Source organism: Balaenoptera borealis, assembly GCF_965194805.1.
Source record: "Balaenoptera borealis genome assembly, chromosome: 16".
NCBI lineage: Eukaryota > Metazoa > Chordata > Mammalia > Artiodactyla > Balaenopteridae > Balaenoptera > Balaenoptera borealis.
In genome coordinates, this window is record NC_138872.1 from 12,492,238 (window position 1) to 12,514,372 (window position 22,135).

Below are 22,135 nucleotides of genomic sequence, written 5' to 3' on the forward strand. Positions count from 1 at the left end.
TTACTCATTTAGACTGTATCTTCCCATGTAATGTCTCTTCAGTAGACAGTAAGCTAAAGTTAAATTTCAACCAAACTGGATGTTAAAACAAAGTCTCACACTCTCTAGCAACCTGGGTTATAAAGCTGACTTAATCGATATGAATTTAAATGAAACAGCAACTTGGAAAAACGTCCTGTTTAACTTTTGTCAATTCTTTTGCATTCTCTACATGGACAATCATATCATCTGAGAACATAGACAGTTTTATGTCTTTCCAAATGGTATATTTCCTTTTCTTACTGCATTATCAAGGACATCCCTGGCGGTCCAGTGGTTAAGACTCCGTGCTTCTAATGCAGGGGGCACAGGTTCGATCCCTGGTCTAGGAACTAAGGTCCCACATGCCATGGCAAAAGAATATATATAAAATAAAAAATAAAAAAGACTTCCAACACAATGTTGCAAAGGAGTGGTAAGAGGGGACACCCTTGCTTTGTAACTGATCTTGGTGGGAAAGCTTCAAGTTTCTCACCATTAAGTATGATGTTAGCTATAGGTTTTTCACAGTCTTTACATTGCCGAGAAAATTCCTCTCTATTCCAGATTTACTGAGTTTTTACCATGAATGGGTGTTGGACTTTGACAAATGCTTTTTCTGCACCTAATGATATAGTAATGTGATTTATCTTTTGTTAGTCGATAGGTTTTTGAATGTTGAACCAGCCTTGCATATCTGGGATAAATCCCACTTGGTCATGGTATTTTTATACTTTTGATACATTTTTGGATTTGACTTTTTAATATTTTGTTGAGGAGGGTCCTGCTTTTATCTTTAATCTGTACCTGAATCGTTCAGGAACACTGCATATATCAATCTTATAAACATGCAGGGTCTTAAACTATGTACTCACAAAATACTTACAATTCTCCAGTTTCTTTTAATATAGTTCTTGAATGTTACTGAGGCACACACTTTGATAACATTATCCTGAGACTTCTCCAGTAATGTTAACAGCAACAGTGGGTAATTCTGATTTCCTTCTACAGATTCAAGAAACTTCTCAGCTGTAAAACAATTTCCATGTTAGAAGATTTGTTATTACAAACAAATCTTAAGACTTCATGAATATGTGAACTATGTATATCTCTCTGATTGAAGCATCATGGAAAGATTAGGATATTTTTTCCCTTGGGGAACCTATCACTTTTAGTGCCTCACTTCTCTTATCTATTAAATGAACTATATATGATGTTACATTAAATTTATATAATACCTCAGTTTTCAGATCACTTTACCATCCGTTAACTCACCCGATTCTCACAAACCTATAAGGTGGCCTGATCAGATGATCACCCCATGTGAAGGACAATCTGCTTCTCAGAGAGATTAAGTGACCTCAGGGCAAAATTCATACACCTTGTCTTGTTCCAGAAGGATTATTATTAGTACTATTAGTAATGGTAGTAATATTTCCTTTATAGTACTGTGATTAAGATTAAATGAGTTAATTTATGCTAATACATATTATCATTAACCGTATGCGTCTGGTGCTTTACTCACATATGTTGTCACTACTACCCAGAGAGGTAGGTAGTATTATCCTCATTTTAAAGACAAGGCCACTCACATATGTACAATGGAATATTACTCAGCCATAAAAAGAAACGAAATTGAGTTATCCGTAGTGAGGGAGATGGACCTAGAGTCTGTCATACAGAGTGAAGTAAGTCAGAAAGAGAAAAACAAATACTGTATGATAACTCATATATATGGAATCTAAAAAAAAAAAAACGGTTCTAATGAACCTAGGGGCAGGACAGGAATAAAGACACAAACGTAGAGAATGGACTTGAGGACATGGGGAGGGGGAAGGGTAAGCTGGGACGAAGTGAGAGAGCAGCAATGACATATATACACTACCAAATGTAAAACAGATAGCTAGTGGGAAGCAGCTGCATAGCACAGGGAGATCAGCTCAGTGCTCTGCGACCACCTAGAGGGGTGGGATAAGGAGGGTGGGAGGGAGGCACAAGAGGGAGGGGATATGGGGATATATGTATATGTATAGCTGATTCACTTTGTTATACAGCAGAAACTAACACAACACTGTAAAGCAATTATACTACAATAAAGATGTTAAAAAGAAAATAAAGACAAGGCCACTGAGGTTAAGTAAGATCACACAGCTAGAAGATTTCATCACTGAAAACATTTTAGTCCAGTCCTTATTCTACCATACTAGCCCTCAGTTTTCTTCTTGAATTAAACATTTCCAATATCAGCAATAAATTTATACAAAAATTTTACCCATACGTTTTAAACTCATACTACATTTAGGGATAATAAATCTCCTAGGTTTACAGATCACACCATGAAGGTTTATAGCACTTCTAATTCTTCCTGTCTTAAGCTTCATAAGGCAACATCCATTCCAAGGTTCCAATATTTATTGAAAAGGTCTGCTGTTAGCATGTATTATCTTCTACGATTTAATACGATTTAACACCTTTCTTCTTTCCGAATTGAGTCCCAAGAGTTTAACTTCCACCCTCAAAGCCCCCCTGCTTTGTGTCTACCATGTGTTCCTTGGAAGATGAAGAATGCTGAACTGAAAAATATTTTTCAGGACGGGACACACTATGGTTCTGTATGGTTTGTGTGGTTTTACAGAAGGCTTTGGTTGCGTCAATATTTGGTTGGTCAGTATTTCATACCCAGCAACCCCTGGGAAATGCTCTGTTCTTAACTCTTCTCAGAAACATCAATTTATTACCACATTTTATCCCTGATTCATAAGACAACAGCATCTCAACCTTACAAAGACACAATTATTAAAAATAATTTTTATTAGACAGTGCTGGCAGAGGCTTTCTGGGAAAGTCTAAGACTAGAGCCATTAATTTCCTTTTATCCAAGAACAAATTACTTCTTTAAGCACTAACAGGAAAATCACAATTTTCCCTCACAGAAATCAAAAGGCCTTTCTAGACTAGGATGGATGCATTAACATGTGTACAATTCTATGTACTATATATAACATATAAATATAACATATATGTGCATGCATTCATCTGGGTCTTCATGGGGTGCTTCCAAAATCCTCTTGATGAGAATGCACATCAGTAAATTCCGAAGCAGCAGATTAAGAGCATTTCTGGTTAATACGGCTTACAAGAAGGATCATCAACTTACTACCCACAAGACACATGTGGCCCCCGGAAATCTGTTTGGTTTGCATGGTGTTTCAAAAATTTTTGAAGTTAATTGCTATCATTTAAAAATGAGAGGGACGGGCTTCCCTGGTGGCTCAGTGGTTGAGAATCCGCCTGCCAAGGCAGGGGACACGGGTTCGAGCCGAGCCCTGGTCTGGGAAGATCCCACCTGCTGCGGAGCAGCTAAGCCCATGCGCCACAACTACTGAGCCTGTGCGCTAGAGCCTGCGAGCCACAACTACTGAGCCAGCATGCTACAACTACTGAAGCCCGCAAGCCTAGAGCCCGTGCTCCACAACAAGAAAAGCCACCGTAATGAGAAGCCTGCTCGCCACGACTAAGGACAGCCCACACAGCAAGGAAGACCCAACGCAGCCAAAAATGAACGAATGAATGAATGAATGAATTTTTTAAAAAATGAGAGGGACTTCCCTGGTGGCACAGTGGTTAAGAATCCGCCTGCCAATGCAGGGGACACGGGTTCGATCCCTGGTCCAGGAAGATCCCACATGCCATGGAGCAACTAAGCCCCTGCGCCACAGCTACTAAGCCTGCGCTCTAGAGCTCACGACTCACAACTACTTAGCCCGCGTGCTACAGCTACTGAAGCCCGCGTGCCTAGAGCCCGTGCTCTGCAACAAGAGAAGCCACCGCAATGAGAAGCCCGTGCACCGCAACCAAGAGTAGCCCCCGCTCGTCGCAACTAGAGAAAGCTTGCGTGCAGCAACAAAGACGCAACTCAGCCAAAAATAAATAAATAAATAAAATTTAAAAAAAAAAAAAAAGATGAGAACACTTCATATAAATATCCTTATTTTTCAAGCCAAGCTGGAAATCTCATCTTGCAAGACTGGTGTGAATCCCCCAGAGTTAGCTGGTTCCAAATAATATTTGCCCCTTAACCAAGGCACTTAACCCCCTTGGCCTGCCTCCTTCATTTACCTTTAGGTGTGACTCCTGTGGGCATCGGAGTTTATAATTCTAAGCGTATACTAAATCTCTAATGAAAACTGGTCAAATTTGGGAGGGGGGAGAGAGGAGGAGGAACCCTAGATCTTAAAATATACTAATTAAATCAAACCCAACATGGTGATTTAAGAGACAGTGTCTGATTGCCTAGTTTCATTCACTTAATCACTTTTTAGGCAATTAACTCTTACCTCTCTGCCCTAATTATTATGTCTCTAAAACAGGCAGGTGTATAGCGATTTTCAGAAAGGTCAAGGGACAAAGCATCCTAAACTTACTAGTCCTTTTTACCCCAGAAGGGATAAAAGTTATTTTACTCAAAAAATAAACCAAAAACAAAAAAACCCCACACCACCATATGTTATAGCAGCTATAAGCAGCCAACTAAAGACTTTATGGCTAGAGAATGAAAAATAAACTATGCCTAAGAATTCAAGTGTAAATCTTTTTTTTTTTAATTTTATTTACAAACAGGCATATTGCACAAATGTTTCCCTCACCTGTCCTTTAAGAATAAATCAATCACAAAACAGTATTTATTTTCTTTACCTGGACGTCTGATGGCAGGATCAGGATCAAGAGTCTTCTTTAAATATTCTGTTAGCGTTTGCAAATTTGCATCGCTGAGCTCCATTGCCACAGAACCTAAAACAAAAAATGAGGTTTGGGTAATTGGTCACATGGGGACACAGTGATTTACATAAAAGAATCATTTTATATTACGGGTGTCCCCCTCTCTGAAAGTCATCTACTTGTTACATTTTATGTGTGGGCTATAAGCCTTGCTTACTCTTAGCTGAGACAAGGTTCCAGAAGATAAGGTGGGCTTTTTTGAAACAGTAGTGGGATAATTTTGAGACAAAGAAGAAAAAACACACCATAAACTAGGGTTAAAAACACAAATCACTAGGTTTATTTTTTTAAAGCCCCACAATAAAAAATTAAAATTTTAAGCATCCTTAACTCTAAGGATCCCAAAGAGTTCTGAGATAAAAAACCAGAATAAATTCCTTTGTGTACAACATGCAACCATAGCTATTGACAACAAACTACATACTGAGAATTTGCACCTGGGAAGATAATTTTGGGGTTCATAAGATGACAGCTGTGATTATAATTAAAAAGCAATTTTCCACACCAAAAGCAAAGTCAACAAAAGCAAAAATAAGCAAGTCAGACTACATCAAACTAAAAAGTGTCTGCACAGCAAAAGGAAACATCAACAAAACGAAAAGACAACATATCAAATGGGAGGAAATATTTGCAAATCATATCTGATAAAAAGGTTAATTTCCAAAACATATATTAAAAAAAAACTCATACAACTTGGGAAAAAAAATCCAATTGAAAAATGGGCAGAAGAGCTGAACAGACATTTTTCCAAAGAAAACATACAGTTGGCCAACAGGTACATGAAAAGGAGCTCAACATCATTAAACATGAGGGAATGCAAATCAAAAGTACAATGAGATTAACACCACACACCTGTTAGAATGGCGATCATCAAAAAGACAAGGAGGATTTCCCTGGTGGCGCAGTGGTTAAGAATCCACCTGCCAATGCAGGGGACATGGGTTCGAGCCCTGGTCCAGGAAGATCCCACATGCAATGGAGCAACTAAGCCCATGCGCCACAACTAGAGAGAAGCCTGTGCGCCACAACAAAAGATCCTGAGTGCCGCAACTAAGACCCAACACAGCCAAAAAAAAAAAAAAGCCTAGTTGGAAGACAAGATAAAACTGAAATACCAACTACAGACCTATAATCCCTTTCCTGCAGTTTTGAGATCCAAACATCTATAAACTGAGTTTTTTTTAACAAGTTTGTGGCAAACTCACTTGGCAACAAAACCTGGCCTGAACTGTCTGAGGCTGTAAATATAAATATCTCACTTAGTATGTAAATTTGTTTCACTAAATAACGTATTCGATTGCGGGGCGATACCCCATGCCCCACTGGGGATGCTGCATAATCTACAGCAAGTGCATTTCAAAAAAAAAAAAAATCTGAATTCTGAAGCACTTTTGAGTGTTAAGTGCCAAATGAATTACACAGACAGCAACTTAACTGCTAGGTTAAGAAGAGAGTCACTGGAGTATTTGTGGTCCAAGACTTCCCAGAGGCTGTGAACTTGAAGGATATATAGATTTGGATAGGCCAAGTGGAATGAGGACCCATCTCATACAGGCAATAGTGTGAGCAAAGTACAGAGATGGTAAGAATCCATAGCTCCTTTGGGGAACAGTGGACTTGGAGGCTGAGCTCAGATCATATAGGTTCCCCAATACTTAGCTGAAGAATTTCATGATTTAATGTACAAAAGAGGAAGGCACTAAAGGTTTTTTGAAATGGGTAAAAACTTAAGTGGAATATATGTACTTTGGGCTGGTAATGGTTTGCAGATTGGAGTCGAGGAAGAGAACAGAAGATCTATTAGGACACTTTTGTAAAATGGGGGAAGGGTCACAAACATGAACCAGGCACAGTGCTAGATGATACGCTTCACATCATTTCACACAATAACCATTTTACAATCAAGGAAGGCAACTCTGAGAGATTAACTAACTTTCCCCAAGTTAATAAATAAAGATTAGATTCAAATCAGTCTGACCCTATAGGTCTACCCTATTCCTACTACCCAAGGCTGTCTCTCAAGTGGAAATAATGACCGAGGGCTGAACTAGAGCGGAAGCACCAGCGACAGCAATAGAAAGAACGATGTGAAAAGAGACAGCCAGATTAGAAGTAGGGGGAGGCAGAAGTCAAAGATGACTGAGATTTTGAATAAGACTGATCCAAACAAAAGAAGCCATAACGCTTCATCTTGTCACTAAGCTAGAAAGATTTTATAAAGGGCTATGGCTAATGCTGTGCTTGTGCGGAGTACTCCTCCACAGCCAGAAACCACAACCTGCTAAGGAGACTGATATGTTTAAAACTATCTGTATTCTCCTCAGTACAGTCGTTTTTATCATAAGGGAAGCCAATATGCTGAATGATTTAGTAGATTCCCCCACCTATATATTCACCTCCTTTGACCCAGGGCAAACCACTCTATGGGCATGAATATCAAGTCCTGCTTAACCACACACAGAATTTATCAAGAGGCTACTCTTTCTGGTTTTTATACCAAAAGTTCGGAAAATGCTACGCATCATATTCCCCCTCTTTTGGAGATTCACTTTAAAGGCTTCAGGAACTCAAAGAGTAAGTTATCCATTTAACGTTCTTTAATCGAGTTCCTCCCATCACTTGGCCACCGAACCACTTTATTATGGAACACAAGTTGGAAAGCAGTGATTTAATTCATTTCCCATTCTTTTTTCTGTGTTGCAATGCTGAATCTGTTATGAAATCATGAAAGTTTGCTGTTGCCAAGCAAAACCATTTACATCAGTATATCTGAGCTAAAAAAAAAACTTACTTTGCCACATGCAAATTATTCTACCTTTTGGGATTTATGCAAGGCAACATGTTAGAAACTGTGTGTGTGTGCTGAGGGGATTATAGATGTTAACTGAATCTATTTTGTTGAGTTTTTAAAGACACTCCTCAATAAATCTGCATTTTACTAACTTTCTTCATGACAGAGTCCCATGCAATCTGGCACCTGTCAACCTCGTCTCCTACCTTCTTCTTGCCCCTATGTTCCAGCCCCCAAAGCCTTCTTTATGTTCCTCAAACCAGACGAAGACAGTTCTCTCTGCCTGTAATAATGCCCTTCCTTCTAATTTGATACCAGGTAACATTCAGCTGTCAGCCCACTGTCAAATCCTCAAAAGAGCCTTCCATGACTATCATCTACCTCATCCCTATTGTACTGTCAATAGCATCTATCCTCATCTGATACCTTTGACTTGTTATCTCTTATTTGTAAGCTCCTTAGGGCAGGGACTTTGTAGGTCTTGCTCCTCTCTGTATACCCAGGACCTTCAACACTGCCAGGCACACAGTAGACATTCATTAAGCATTTGCTGCATGAACTAATGGATAAGGCAATGTGTCAGCGAGCCAGCTAAAACATGGATCCAGTTTGGATTGGAGACTGTTCTCTCTGAGGGTCAGTTACTAGCAGGCCCGACATAATGTAGGAACTCAGTTACACCTGCCAGATAAACAGTGACCAACTTACTGCCATAATTAGTTTCTGTTCATTCAAAAATGCTTGAAGATGTGAATTTGAAATCTGTCCTGTATTATTGTTCATATCTGACACTGCCAGCACTTTTGTTTCGGAGGCTTGCACTTACTGTCCCGTCTGCCTGGATATCTCTGCCCCTGGAGAGCTTTGTGGCTCACTGCCCGCTTCATTCAGGTCTCTTTGCAAACGTCATCTCTTTTTAGAGACGCTGTCCTGGACCATCGCATCTAAAAGAGCACCCACCTCAGCCACTCTCCATTCTCTTACTCTGTTTTTCCAAGTCAATTTTATCAGGCATATGAATTGCTTTCTTCTTTACCATGCTTTTCCCTCCATTAGACTGTAAGCTCCATGTGAGCAGGGACTTTGTGTTTTGTTCACTGCAATCTCCCTAGACCCTTAAAACAGTGAAGGGTACCTACTACATATTTGTTGTACGATTTTCAAAGGCTACGTACCCTTTATTGATTTTTTTTCCCCATCAAAAAGCACTATCATTCTTCACATTTATTTTGGTCAATTGACTGTGACAACCAGGAAGAGCTGGAGACAACTGATTCTAAGAGCACATGACAGAGTGACCCCATAAAACAACAAAGTTGAAGTGCTAGGGTGGAACTATTTTTAAATTAAAAAAAAGTGTGTAGGGGGAAAAACTGTGTGAGGCGTGAGGGGAGGAGGATATAAATATGCATGCTACAACCCTGAAAGTTAAAATACTATATAAGTCCTATATTTTTAATGTTAGTTAAGGGACTAAATGTCAACAAATCCTTTTTCTATCTCCTCAGTGACAATGTCTATACACCCAATTTATAAGCTTAGCCTTGATTTGGGAAAGTATGACAAATCAGGTAATTTTAGAGAATACTCCACAGATTTTCACAATATATCAGCAAGATCAAGGTCTAATTAAATTATCTTATTTGCCACAGGTGAAGGTACTTTGACACTTGGAAATGTTAGCAATATATAAATGTAAAAAGTGTTATTGACTTTAAAGACTCAAACTAGAAATGAAAAAATTCACTTTTGCCTTTAAATAAGGGGTGATACTTTACTTCTCCACTGAGCTATTTTTGGAAATCCCTACCAATACACAAAAAATAAAAAATATGTACCACAATAAATCAATTATGACAGACTTATCTAAATCCCAAGTTCTTCTTGTTGAAAGAATAGCTGGGCCTAAGTCTAGCCTCTTCTCACAGGCCCTCAATTACAGATGAAAATTTTTGGAATAAAAGCTTTGCTTTCCAAGGCCATCTCACAGACATCTGTGACATAAGTTGATCCAACATGTGTGCCTTTTCCTTAGATATTTCCTCCACATTAGAGAACCATTCCTGAGGCCTTACATTTGGGGAAAGGGAGAGAGATCCAATAAATGAAAACTATCTGGCGCACACACACATCAAGAACATATCCCAACACCTCAATCCACCCTCTGCTTTTTTTTTTTTTTTTTTAATAAATTTATTTATTTATTTTTGGCCGCGTTGGGTCTTTGTTGCTGCGCACGGGCTTTCTCTAGTTGCAGACAGCAGAGGCTACTCTTCGTTACGGTGTGCGGGCTTCTCACTGCAGTGGCTTCTCCTGTTGCGGAGCATGGGCTCTAGGCATGCAGGCTTCAGCAGCTGTGGCACGTGGGCTCAGTAGTTGTGGTGCACGGGCTTAGTGGGCATGTGGGATCTTCCCGGACCAGGACTCGAACCCGCATCCCCTGCATTGGCAGGCGGATTCTTAACCACTGCGCCACCAGGGAAGTCCCACTCTCTGCTTTCTAATCACAAGAACATACCAATGAGATGCAAATCCAAACTTTTTACATTGTCTGCAAAGCCCTATGTGATCTGGCCCCTGGATACCTCTCCCTTCATATACTACTCTGTGCAAGCTGGATTTTCCTCAAATATTCCAGGCTTGTTCCTGTCCCGAGCCCTTTGTACTTTCTATTCTCTCTGCCTGGAATGTTCTGTTCCCTCATCTTTCCATAGCTGGTCTCAGCTCAAATGCCACCTCCTCAGAGAAGTCGCCTTCGTCTGTCACTATCTGAAATTATCTAGGTCATTTATTTGTATTCTTGTTTCTTTCTCTCACTAAAATATAAGCTTCCCAAGGGAAGGGACTTCGTCCATTTTTGTTTCTTCACTGTATTCACAGAGATTAAGTGGATGCTCAATCAAGTTATTAAATGAATAAAGGAACAATACCAAAGGTAGAGCACTGCCCCCGAAACCCATCTAATACTATACAGGAAATGGTTTCCCTCTATCCCAGTCCCCAACCAGCAGAAATCAAAGTAAACAGAAGGGGAGAGAGAAGTCTCTTGCACTGATGTAAAGAAATGAAAGATTAAGGGTCTTAAGAGGGAAGAGGCTGGGTAGATCAAGTCCCAAGAATTATGCAAAAAATGGAGACACACCAAAAAGGGCCAAACATTTGACTATGGGGGCCCAAGTGGAGGAGAAAAAGAGCACTGTTAGGATCCAAGAGTAAAAAGCCCCTTTCTGTGCATTATTATTCCAAGGAATAATACTTGCGCATCTACCACGTGGCAAGCAACAGCTATCTGCGTACAGCAGTAATGAGACAGGGGAGGTCCTTGCTTTTTTACATCCTAGCAGTTGAGGAAGACAATAAACAAGTAAACTACACGTGATTCTAGCATATGATAAAAGCTGTGAAGTAACTAAAACTCGGGTGATGTGATGAAGAGTTGAAGGAAAGAGATCCTTTGAGAGGTTTGTCAAAAAAGGCGTACGGGGAGTGAAACTCGAAGGACAGGGAACCAGCAAAGACCTGATGTTGGTAATTTCCAAGCAGAGGAAAGGCGTGTCCAAACGCTTTATGGAGGACATGAGCTTGGAACATTTAAGAAAAAGAAAGGTCAGCAGTATGGCTACAGTGGCTAAGGAGGAGAAGAGACAGATGGGAGAGGCGGACAATGGTCACCACCGACGGGACTTTGTAAACCACGGTAGTAACTCAGTGGATCCTCAGCCACTTTACGAAGTAGATGTTTTCAACCCCACTTGGCAAATAAGGAAGTGGAGGCCGGAGAGATGAAGAGACCAGCCCTATGTTACACCCCTAGGGAGAGGCTAAATCTGGAACGGACCCAGGCCTTCTCATTCCAAAGCTGAATTCCATGCTCCGAACGGTATACCACGCCACAGCGTCTCCCCCAAGAGGCGGACCCCGTGTTACCGCGCAGGTGCGTGGACCCCCCGGTGCACGGACTACAAGCTAATCTTCACGAGCAACTCACCAAAGTGAGATCACGAAGCCCGTGTTACAGTCGCGGAGACTGAAGCACTGGGAGGTGCCGCTCCACCGCCTCCTTAATGAGAAAGTGAGGCCAGGGGAAGAGGTGGTCGGGGCGGCTGCCCGCAAGCCCGCTCCGCCGCCGGACAGGCCTGGCTGCCGCACTACGCTCGCGTTGCGGGTGGCCCAGAGCGCCGAGAACGGACGCGCGGGCGCCACCAATAAGAGGCGGCCTTCCCGAGCGGCGTGGCCAATCAGCACGGCGCTGGAGGGGAAGGGGCGGGCGCTGGGGCCGCTCTGGTTAGGCCGCGCCTGGGCTGCCCTCGCCCCTCGCAGGCTCGGGGGCCGCCGGGCCTGGGCCTCAGACCTGGGACGCCAAGAGGGGGAGGCGAGACCCGTCGGCGAAGACCCTGCCCGAGGGCGCTGCCCGGGACACGGGCCCATATTCCGCTCTCGCCCAGAAGTGCGGTCCTTGCTTCCCAGCGTTCGGAAGTGCCGGGAGCGCCTCATCCCTCCCGCAGCCGGGTCCCAAGAGGCCACTGTGCCAGGCCGTGCACGCCCGCGCCTTACCTCGTGGGGTACGGGTACGGAGAAGGGAATCTCAGCCGCGGACCGTAGCCGGCAATACCCACCCCTGCTGCCGCTCCACCGCACATTCAAACCCCGGCAAAATGGCGCGGCAGCGAGGCTGTGGTCGAGGCGCATGCGTGAGCGGGGACGAGGCAAGGGGCGGGGCCGAGGGCGCTCGGCTCCACCCAGGGAGGACTCGCCAATCGCGGCCCCGCTCTGTGTGCTGACGTCACAAGCGACAATGCCCTTTGGCTTTGAACGCTCCGTAGGGCATCGCAATGCCCATTTTGAGACGAGCACAGATTGGGCGCGTGGCCGCTGCATTGTGGCCTATTTTGATGTCAGGCACCTAGTAGGTCTTATATAACTGTTGAACGAACTGCCCAAAGTCATGTCCAAAGCGTCTCCAATCGAAGAGAACTGTCTGCCCCTCATGGAGCTTATGTTTTAGAGGGAGGAACGGAATAAACAAGATAATTTCAAATTTGATAAGTGCTATGAGTCTTCTCATAGGATTTAAAAACAGAATGATGTGGCAGCAGTGACGTAGAATGTCAATGGGATGGCCAGAGGAGACCTCTAAACCAGTGACAATTGACTTGAATTTCAACAAGGAGACAGCTGTGGATCAGCCTGCAGACCGTTCCAGGAGGAGGGGATGCTAATAGCAAAGGCTCTGAGGCAGGACTGTGCTAGGCTGGGGCTTAAAAAATAAAGTGGAGCATGGCAGGAGATGAAGTTAGGTCAGCAGGGGCCAGATGATGTAGGCCTCTTAAGCCAGTGTTATGTCTTAAGTGCACCCATTACAGGATGACCACCGAATTTATATTTTAAAAGGTCCACCAGTTGCTGCTTGGACTGTATGGGGGAAGACCTTGAAGCAGGGAGACCAGTGAGGAAGCTTCTGGAGGCATCCAGGAAAGAGACGTTAGGCCTGGACTAGGGTGGGTAGCAGTGTGTGTGGAGAGAAGTGGACAGCTTCAGGATATATTTTAGAGGTAGAGCCCATAGGATCTTATGACACACTGAGTGCGGGAAAGAGGAACCAATGGTGACTTATGGAAATCCCAACCCTCAGTTTTGGCCCCCTCCTCCGCCTCCCTCAACAGGCTCAGCTGTCTCCCCTCAGAGCCCATCCCTTGGAATTGCTAGCTTGCTACTCCTGGGACTGAAAGGCATGCTATTTGGTCATCATTCGAGGAAACAAATATAGGAACAAAAGGTTATAGGCACTGAGGATAGCAGAGCTCTCAGCCCGTGGTGACTCCGTCCAAACCTCTACACTAAGCGCTGACCAATCTCGAACATGGCTTCTAGCAACACAAGGCTGTGTCCCTAGGATGACCCCGGTGACCCCACCCCCTCACGACTGCCTGAGAAAACTCAGTGCCACCAAGAGAATTTACTGTTTTTTTCTAACCAAGATCTGAGGATGAGCTCCAACCTCCCTTTCTTAAAGCATTTACTGAAAAGGGCTTACAATTGTGAACTCCTTCCTCTGTCCCTTTGAGAGGTATATGTATCTCCTACACTTCAGGGATGTCTTTCTTAAGGACCTGAAAGCCCTTCCTTTGAAATGTAATCATCAGGAAGGTAGGGTCTCTGTCTCCCAGTCTCTATGGGAGGCTAGAAGCCTAACTTTGGTAATTCCCAGCTAGCAGACACTGCTGGTCTCATCACATTTACACTGACCAACTCTCTAACTTTTCACTTGAGCCCCTGTTCTTTCCTTACTCCCTCATTCTCCTTTTAAAACATCCAATCACCTCCGCACAAGTCCCGAATGAGCTCAGCTCTTTCTCCATCAGTAATTACCAGTAATTACAGAATAAAATCTGTTTTCACCACTTTAACAATGTCCGGCTGTGTTTGTTTATCTATCTTTGACTGCACCCTTGCTACAGACATGTAAAAGCAACTCCTATGTGTAAAATGTAAGAAGTTGCTCTGTTTGAGTAGAAGGGTTGTAGTTATAAGTTTTTGGTAAAATTACTCAACCTCTCTCATTATAGCCCACAAACCCTACAAGATCTGGCTCCTGCCAACCCGTCTGACTCATCACCTTCCTCTCTGCTTCCCTCCACCCTCACTCAGCTCAGCCACCCCACCTGCCCTTCTGCTCTTCCAAGCTCCAAGCTTATTCCTACCTCATTCCTACGTGCTCTTCCCTCTTTGTCTGGAAGGCTCTTCTAGATCCTTGAAAGACTGGCTTTTCTGCACCTTCAGATTCCAGCTCAAATGTCACCTCCTCAAAGAGGCCTTCCACTTTTTTCCAAACAAAATTACCCACTCCTCACCACCCAATAACGAGACATTTAGGGTTGCCAGATTTAGCAAATGAAATACAGGACACCCGGTGCAACGTGAATTTCAGAAAAGCAATGCATGATTTTTTAGTATAAATATCACATGGGACGTAGTTACACTAAAAAAATTATACTGTTTATCTGAAATTCACATTGAACCAAGTGTCCTGTATTTTATCTGACAGCCCTACCTCCATTATATCATCTTCTTCACATCTTATCACTCCCTGTAATTGTCTCCTTTTTTTTTTTTGGCCGCGCCGTGAAGCATGCGGGATTTTAGTTCCCCGACCAGGGACGGAACCTGTGCCCCTTGCATTGAGAGGCCGGAGTCTTAACCACTGGACTGCCGGGAAGTCCCCAGTTGTCTCTTTTTCAATTGTCCCCCCCGGACCTGCCTAAGGACGCTATTAAAACAAGGACTTTCGGGCTTCCCTGGTGGCGCAGTGGTTGAGAATCTGCCTGCCAATGCAGGGGACACGGGTTCAAGCCCTGGTCTGGGAAGATCCCACATGCCGTGGAGCAACTGGGCCCGTGAGCCACAACTACTGAGCCTGCGCGTCTGGAGCTTGTGCTCCGCAACAAGAGAGGCCGCGATAGTGAGAGGCCCGCGCACCGCGATGAAGAGTGGTCCCCGCTTGCCACAACTAGAGAAAGCCCTCGCACAGAAACGAAGACCCAACATAGCCATAAATAAATAAATAAATAAATTAAAAACAAAAAACAAAAAACAAGGACTTTCTCTTATTTACAGCTATACCCCCAGCACCTAGCACAGCGTAGCTGTTCAATAAATATTTGTTGAATGTTGAATTAAATGCCCTATATAAATAGGTGAAGACCATTGAGAAAGGTGTACATTATTAGGATACTGGTGGAAAAGATGTATTTTTACCATTGCAGCAATAGTATAAGCAATCATCTTGATCATACTAGTCTGCTTTCCTGGACATTTTCCTCTAGTCCTGGTGAGAGCAACCCTGATGACTTAACGGTTTTTCATCCCCGAGAGCCAATCAGGAAGGAAGCTGGCTGGCATCTTGTGTCTGTCTAGCATCACTGCCCATTTCTGTAGGAAGCCCTCAAGATGTGCCAAGGTTATCACGTCTGTGGACGTGGCTCCAGCGGGGCGCTCTCCCCTTACCCGTAGCAGCCTCAAGAACTACAGGGGTGAGGGCACAGAAAGGCTTGTGGGTCCTCTCCATCCTCTGTGGGGCATGGGTGATCCATGAAGATTCCCTGGGGATCCCCATCCTCCCTGCCCCCACGTACACACACTCTTAGGTTTGCCACAACTGCTGTTGTGCTGGAAACCAAGGAAAATAATTCAGCCATTTTCAGGAGCTAGAACTGAGTATGCATGTAGTTTTCTTTCTTTCCAAACCCTGAGAAAACAATGCATATACTGTATGGAAAGATTTCCTGAAAAAAGGAAGATACTCTTACATTTTACTTGGATTCAGAAGGGCATGGACACATCTGGCTGTGCTTGGAAAGAAGAAGTCTTCTTTTGGTTCTATCTCACTTTTAAAGCCCAGCTGAGATGCAGAAAAGTGTTGACAGCTAAAATTGAGACGTGTCAGATTGCTGTTTCTTACCTTTTTTTAAATGGAGGCACCTTTCTTTCTTGTGCACATGGTAGAAAATTCACATGGTACAAACAGCTTTTGGTCTTTCACTAATTAGGACATTAGCTGTAGATAATATATTGAATATTTAAGCCCTTTATGTTCTTATTTTTTAAATGTTCTTTATCTGATGTTCTCTGAGAGGCGTGTGAGTCTCCCATCGTGGTTCATTGTTAAAGGGTACTTCAGTCAGCTTTTGATTTATAGTTTGAAGCTGTTAGGTGGATAAAGGGTTCCTGCCCTTTCTTCCTGATGAAGTCTACCATTTGATAATGTGAAATATTCCTCTTTGGCCCTTTCAAAGCTTTCCTCTTCCAATTCTTGTCTGGTATCAGTACGGTTGGACCTACTTTCTTTCTGTTAACAATTTCCTGGCTCTTCCCCTCCCCCAGTTTTATTGAGATATAATTTTTTAAAATAAATTTATTCATTCATTTATTTATTTTTGGCTGCGTTGGGTCTTCGTTGCTGTGCGCGGGCTTTCTCTAGTTGCGGCGAGCAGGGTCTACTCTTTGTTGTGGTGCACGGGCTTCTCCTTGCAGTGGCTTCTCTTGTTGCGGAGCACAGGCTCTAGGCATGTGGGCTCAGTAGTTGTGGCTCGCGGGCTCTAGAGCACTGGCTCAGCAGTTGTGGTGCACGGGCTTAGTTGCTCCGTGGCATGTGGGTCTTCCCGGACCTGGGCTCAAACCCGTGTCCCCTGAAGTGGCAGGCGAATTCTTAACCACTGCACCACCAGGGAAGTCCTTGAGATATAACTGACATATCTTTCAGCATCCCTTTATTGCCAGAATTCTTTCATCCTTTTGTATCATGCTAGTTAAGTGCGTGGATTTGAGCCAGACTACCGAGGTTAAGACCCCAATGCCATCTGTGTGACACTGGGCAAGTTACTTACAACTTGGTTGCCTAATCTCTAAAATACGGGTAATAATATTATTTTCCCTCAGGGTGGTAGTGAGGATCAAAGAGCCAATATATATGAAGCCCACAAAAGGGCACCTGGGAAACAGTGCCCAACAGTGTTAGCTGTTAGGACCATTTGTTATGACCGGTGGGAGTACGTTCTTGACGCCCTCCCATTGTCCCCAGTCCTCCGTTTTCCCAGGTGTGCTACTTTAGAGCTGCGCAAGCCTTCGGACCTTGGCCACTGTGCCTTAGAGGGCTCCACGCTGGCCCTCCTCCAGCCACTCCCTGCCCACAGGCAAGGGGTCCACAGGTCAAGTGGGCGCCCTTCCGTGCTCCCCCGAACCTGTGCCACCCCCTTTCAGACCACGTTCCAGTCGTGCAGGACCCTGGAAGTCCCCACCCTTAGGCCCTGAGCTCTCTTCCAGGGTCTCTGGAAATCTCTTGCCCGGGTTACTTCTGAGAGCAAATGCACAGCCGGCGTGAGCGCCTGTAAGCTGGAAGTGTGACTGGGGGGCAGACGTGTTCGCAGCTGGTTTATTTAAAAAATAAATTTATTTATTTTACTTTTGGCTGCATTGGGTCTTCATTGCTGCACGCGGGCTTTCTCTAGTTGTGGCGAGCGGGGGCTCCTCCTCCTTGCGGTGCATGGGCTCTAGGTACACGGGCTTAGTTGCTCCGCGGCATGTAGGATCTTCCCGGACCAGGGCTCGAACCTGTGTCTCCTGCACTGGCAGGTGGATTCTTAACCACTGTGCCACCAGGGAAGCCCCTGCAGCGGGTTTGGACAGAGCTCGATATCCACACACACATTCAAAGCCCTGTGGTGCAAGTTGAGGCTTGAGCGCGGAGAAGAAAGGGTGCAGGACAAAGGCCAATTCTCCCCCCCGCTGCTCTGTTCTGGCATGGGGAACTCTGGGGAGCCTGAGATTTCAACTTTTGAACCTGGACTTGCAGGTATTACAAAGGTATTTATCAAGGAAGGAGGTTAGGGTCTGTTTTATTCGAAAGCTTATAGCTTGACATATAACTTTGAAATATGTAGACTTACTGCATGTGAGCCCACGGTTGTATTTCTGCCCCACAGCCAGCAGATGTCAGTAGTGGGCTGTGCTCTCTGCCCTCTGGAGCCAGTGCCACAACGATCTATCAATACATCCATCTGTCTGGTCTCCAGCACATTAAATAGCCCTTCCCTTGTGCGAGATCCCTCCTTAGGGAGGGACTGAAGGAAGCATCAATGATGCAGTGGAGGGAACTCCCTGGGAGTCCAGTAGTTAGGACTCTGAGCTTCCAGTGCCAAGGGCCCAGGGTTCGATCCCTGGTCAGGGAACTAGGATCCCGCAAGCCACATGGCCCCCCGCCCCCTCCCAAAAAAAAGGTGTAGTGGAGGAGAGGGATGGGGACAGGAGCTGACGGCTCTCACAAGCACTGATAGGTGGTGTGGGGCAATGGTTAAGAGGCAGGCTCTAGAGCCAGACTGCAGGGCGCCAAATCTAGCTGTGTGGCCTTAGGCAAGTTCCTTGAACTCTCTGAGCCCCATGTTAAAAAATGGGGTGTGATGGGAATTCCCTGGCGGCCCAGTGGTTAGAACTCTGTGCTTCCACTGCAGGCGGCACGGGTTTGATCCCTGGTTGGGGAACTAAGATCCCACAAGCTGCACAGCCAAAAAAAAAAAAATGGGGTGTGATGATGGTAGCTATCTTATGTCCTTATGGAGTGGTTGTGAGGATTAAAGGGGATAATATATGCAGAACAAATGCCTTGCACATTAAAAATCCAGTAAATGATCATTATTTGATCACTGCTCTGGTGCTATCAAAGAAATGGAAAAAACAAAAACAAAAAACGCTGAACAATGGCTGAAATGGCAAAAAGCATATCAAATGATCAACAGGGAAGCCTAACAGAAGAAATGAAGTTCTCTTTCTCACCTCCTTTGGTGGAGGGGAAGGGGGAAGTGAGACCAGCAAGAATCCAGGGAATGTGGAGTTTCAAACCGGAGCCCTTTGGGCACCTTTGGAGTTGAGGACTGAGCATCTTCCTGAATGCTCTCAGGGGAAGCAGGTGCCTAGTGCTAATTTCCACCATGGCAGGTATAGAGGGCAAGTGGAGTCTTTGGGTGGCAGCTTCCTCTTCAAGCTGAGCAAGGCAAATGGAGAGTGGAATTGCCAGCAACTCAAGAGAGCACAGGAAATTACCAAATTCCCCTGAGTTTGTGAACTGTCCCATGATCACCCTAGAATTTCCACTTAAAAAAAAAAAATCCCTGGGCTTCCCTGGTGGCGCAGTGGTTAAGAATCTGCCTACCAATGCAGGGGGCACAGGTTCAAGCCCTGGTCTGGGAAGATCCCACATGCTGCGGAGCAACTAAGCCCGTGCGCCACATCTACTGAGCCTGCGCTCTAGAGCCCGCGAGCCACAACTACTGAGCCTGCATGCCTAGAGCCTGTGCTCCGCAACAAGAGAAGCCACTGCAATGAGAAGCCCACGCACCACAACGAAGAGTAGCCCCCGCTCACCGCAACTAGAGAAAGCCCGCACGCAGCAACAAAGACCCAACACAGCCAAAAATAAATAAAATAAATAAATTAAAAATAAATAAATAAAAGAACTAAAAAAAAACATTAAAAACCCTGGATTCTTTCACCAAAAGTTCACTGAGTGAATTTTATATCTGGTACTGTGTTCTGGTTGGTGAGATTGTCATAAACAAAACAGCCCTGGTTCCTGCCCCGACTCCATTCCCCCATTTCAGTGCGGGGAGACATATCAAACAGATCATTACAGATGGTGGTGAGCTCTGAGGAGGACACCAAGAAGGCACAAGGAGTTAGTGTTTCGGTTGAACCCGGGAGGAGGAACTAGCCATGAAGCCATCTAGAGAAAGTGCCTTCCAGGCAGAGGAACAGCATGGGCAAAGGCCCTGAGGCAGGAGCAAGTGTGGGACTCTAAAGAAGTCACGAATTCGCGCCTTTTTTTTTTTTAATTGGAGTATAGTTGATTTACAATGTTGTTAGTTTCAGGTGTACAGCAAAGTGATTCAGATATCTATATCTATAAATATCTATATCTATATAATATCTTTTTCACGTTCTTTTCCATTATCGGTTATTACAAGATCTTGAATATAGTCCCCTGTGTTATACAGTAGGTCCTTATTGTTTATCTGTTTTACATATAGTAGTGTATATCTGTTAATCCCAAACTCCTAAATTATCCCTCCCTCCCCACCCCACCTTTCCCCTTTGATAACCGTTAAGTTTGTTTTCTATGTCTGTGAGTCTATTTTTCTATTGTAAATAAGTTCATTTGTATAATTTTTTTTAGATTCCACATATAAGCGATATCATATGATATTTGCCTTTTTCTGTGTGACTTACTTCACTTGGTATGATAATCTCTAGGTTCATCCATGTTGCTGCAAATGGCATTATTTCATTCCTTTTTATGGCTAATATTCCTATACACACACACACACACACACACACCCGTCTTCTTTATCCATTCCTCTGTTGATAGACACTTAGGTTGCTTCCGTGTCTTGGCTATTGTAAATAGGGCTGCTATAAACATTGGGGGTGCATGTATCTTTTTGAATTAGAGGTTTTGTCTTTTCTGGATATATGTCTAGGAGTGGGATTGCTGGATCACATGGTAACTCTGTCTTAAGTTTTTTAAGGAACCTCCATACTGTTCTCCATAGTGGCTGCACCAATTTACATTCCTACCAACAACATAAGGAGGTTCCTTTTTCTCCACACCCTGTTCAGCATTTACAAATTGGTGACTTTTGAGGTGTGTATTAATGAAGCCATTAGAGCCTGTGAGCCACAACTACTGAACCTGCATGTCACAGCTACTGAAGCCTGTGTGCCTAGAGCCCGTGCTCCGCAACAAGAGAAGCCACTGCAATGAGAAGCCCGCGCACCGCAACGAAGAGCAGCCCCCGCTCGCCGCAACTAGAGAAAGCCCCCGCGCAGCAACACAGACCCAACGACCCAACGCAGCCGAAAATAAGTAAGTAAATAAATTTAAAAATGATGTTAATTAACATCATTAATGTTAATGAATGAATGACATTGATAGCCTGCTCAGTGCTAATACCCCAAAAGGGCAGAAAGTTAGCACAAATCCTTCTACACAAAGAGTTCTTCCTCTTTTTTGGATTTCCTTCTCATTTAGGTCACCACAGAGTACTGAGTAGAGTTCCTGTGCTACACGATAGGTTCTCATTAGTTATCTATTTTATATATAGTATCAATAGTGTATATATATGTCAATCCCAATCTCCCAGTTCATCCCACCACCCCACTTTCCCCCTCGGTATCCATACGTTTGTTCTCTACATCTGTGTCTCTATTTCTGCTTTGTAAATAAGATTGTCTATGCCAGGTTTTTCAGATTCCACATATATGCGTTAATATACGATATTTGTTTTTCTCTTTCTGACTTACTTCACTCTGTATATGACAGTCTCTAGGTCTATCCATGCCTCTACAAATGACCCAATTTCGTTCCTTTTTATGGCTGAGTAATGTTCTATTGTATATATGTACCACATCTTCTTTATCCATTCCTCTGTTGATGGACATTTGGGTTGCTTTTACGTCCTGGCTACTGTAAACAGTGCTGCAATGAACATTGGGGTGCATGTGTCTTTTTGAATTATGGTTTTCTCTGGGTATATGCCCAGTAGTGGGATTGTAGGTATAGCTGATTCACTTTGCTGTACAGTATAAACTAACACAATATTGTGAAGCAACTATACTCCAATAAAAAAAAAAAAGATATGAAAAAAAAACAGAACAAAAGAATTCTTCCTTCCAGCTTCCATGATCTGACCACTGGCCTCTCCTACAGCGTGGTGCTTGGTTCTTCTCAGAAACCCATGCACTCTGGAGAAGGAAATCAATATGCCATTATTTAAGCTCAAATTCACTCAAGCTAAGAAGTTTATTAGAACATATGGGTATTTCTTGGACATAAATCAAGATAAATTCTTTAGGCAAATCTGAACTAGGTTCAAGGAGAGGAGGCTATACAAGCTTCATGTAAAGACTGGGAGTCTCTGGGAAAGATGAAAATTGACTATTATATAAAATTATCCTCAGAGGCTCAGTCTTCAGTTGAGTACCAGATAAGGTTGGCTTGTG

At 43.8% G+C, this 22,135-nt stretch overlaps 1 protein-coding gene across 1 annotated transcript in view; it reads right to left on the reverse strand.

Moving 5' to 3' along the window:
* The window catches only part of CSE1L (chromosome segregation 1 like), a 45,681-nt gene extending 33,403 nt beyond the window's left edge, over positions 1 to 12,278 (reverse strand). Inside the window, exons 1-3 of the mRNA XM_082362789.1 lie at positions 12,143 to 12,278; positions 4,714 to 4,809; positions 905 to 1,047 (exon numbers count right to left, since the gene is read on the reverse strand). Of these exons, the coding sequence (XP_082218915.1) occupies positions 905 to 1,047; positions 4,714 to 4,798 (228 nt within the window). The 5' untranslated portion in view covers positions 4,799 to 4,809; positions 12,143 to 12,278. The remainder of the gene's footprint in view (positions 1 to 904; positions 1,048 to 4,713; positions 4,810 to 12,142) is intronic.
* Positions 12,279 to 22,135: the final 9,857 nt, after the last annotated feature.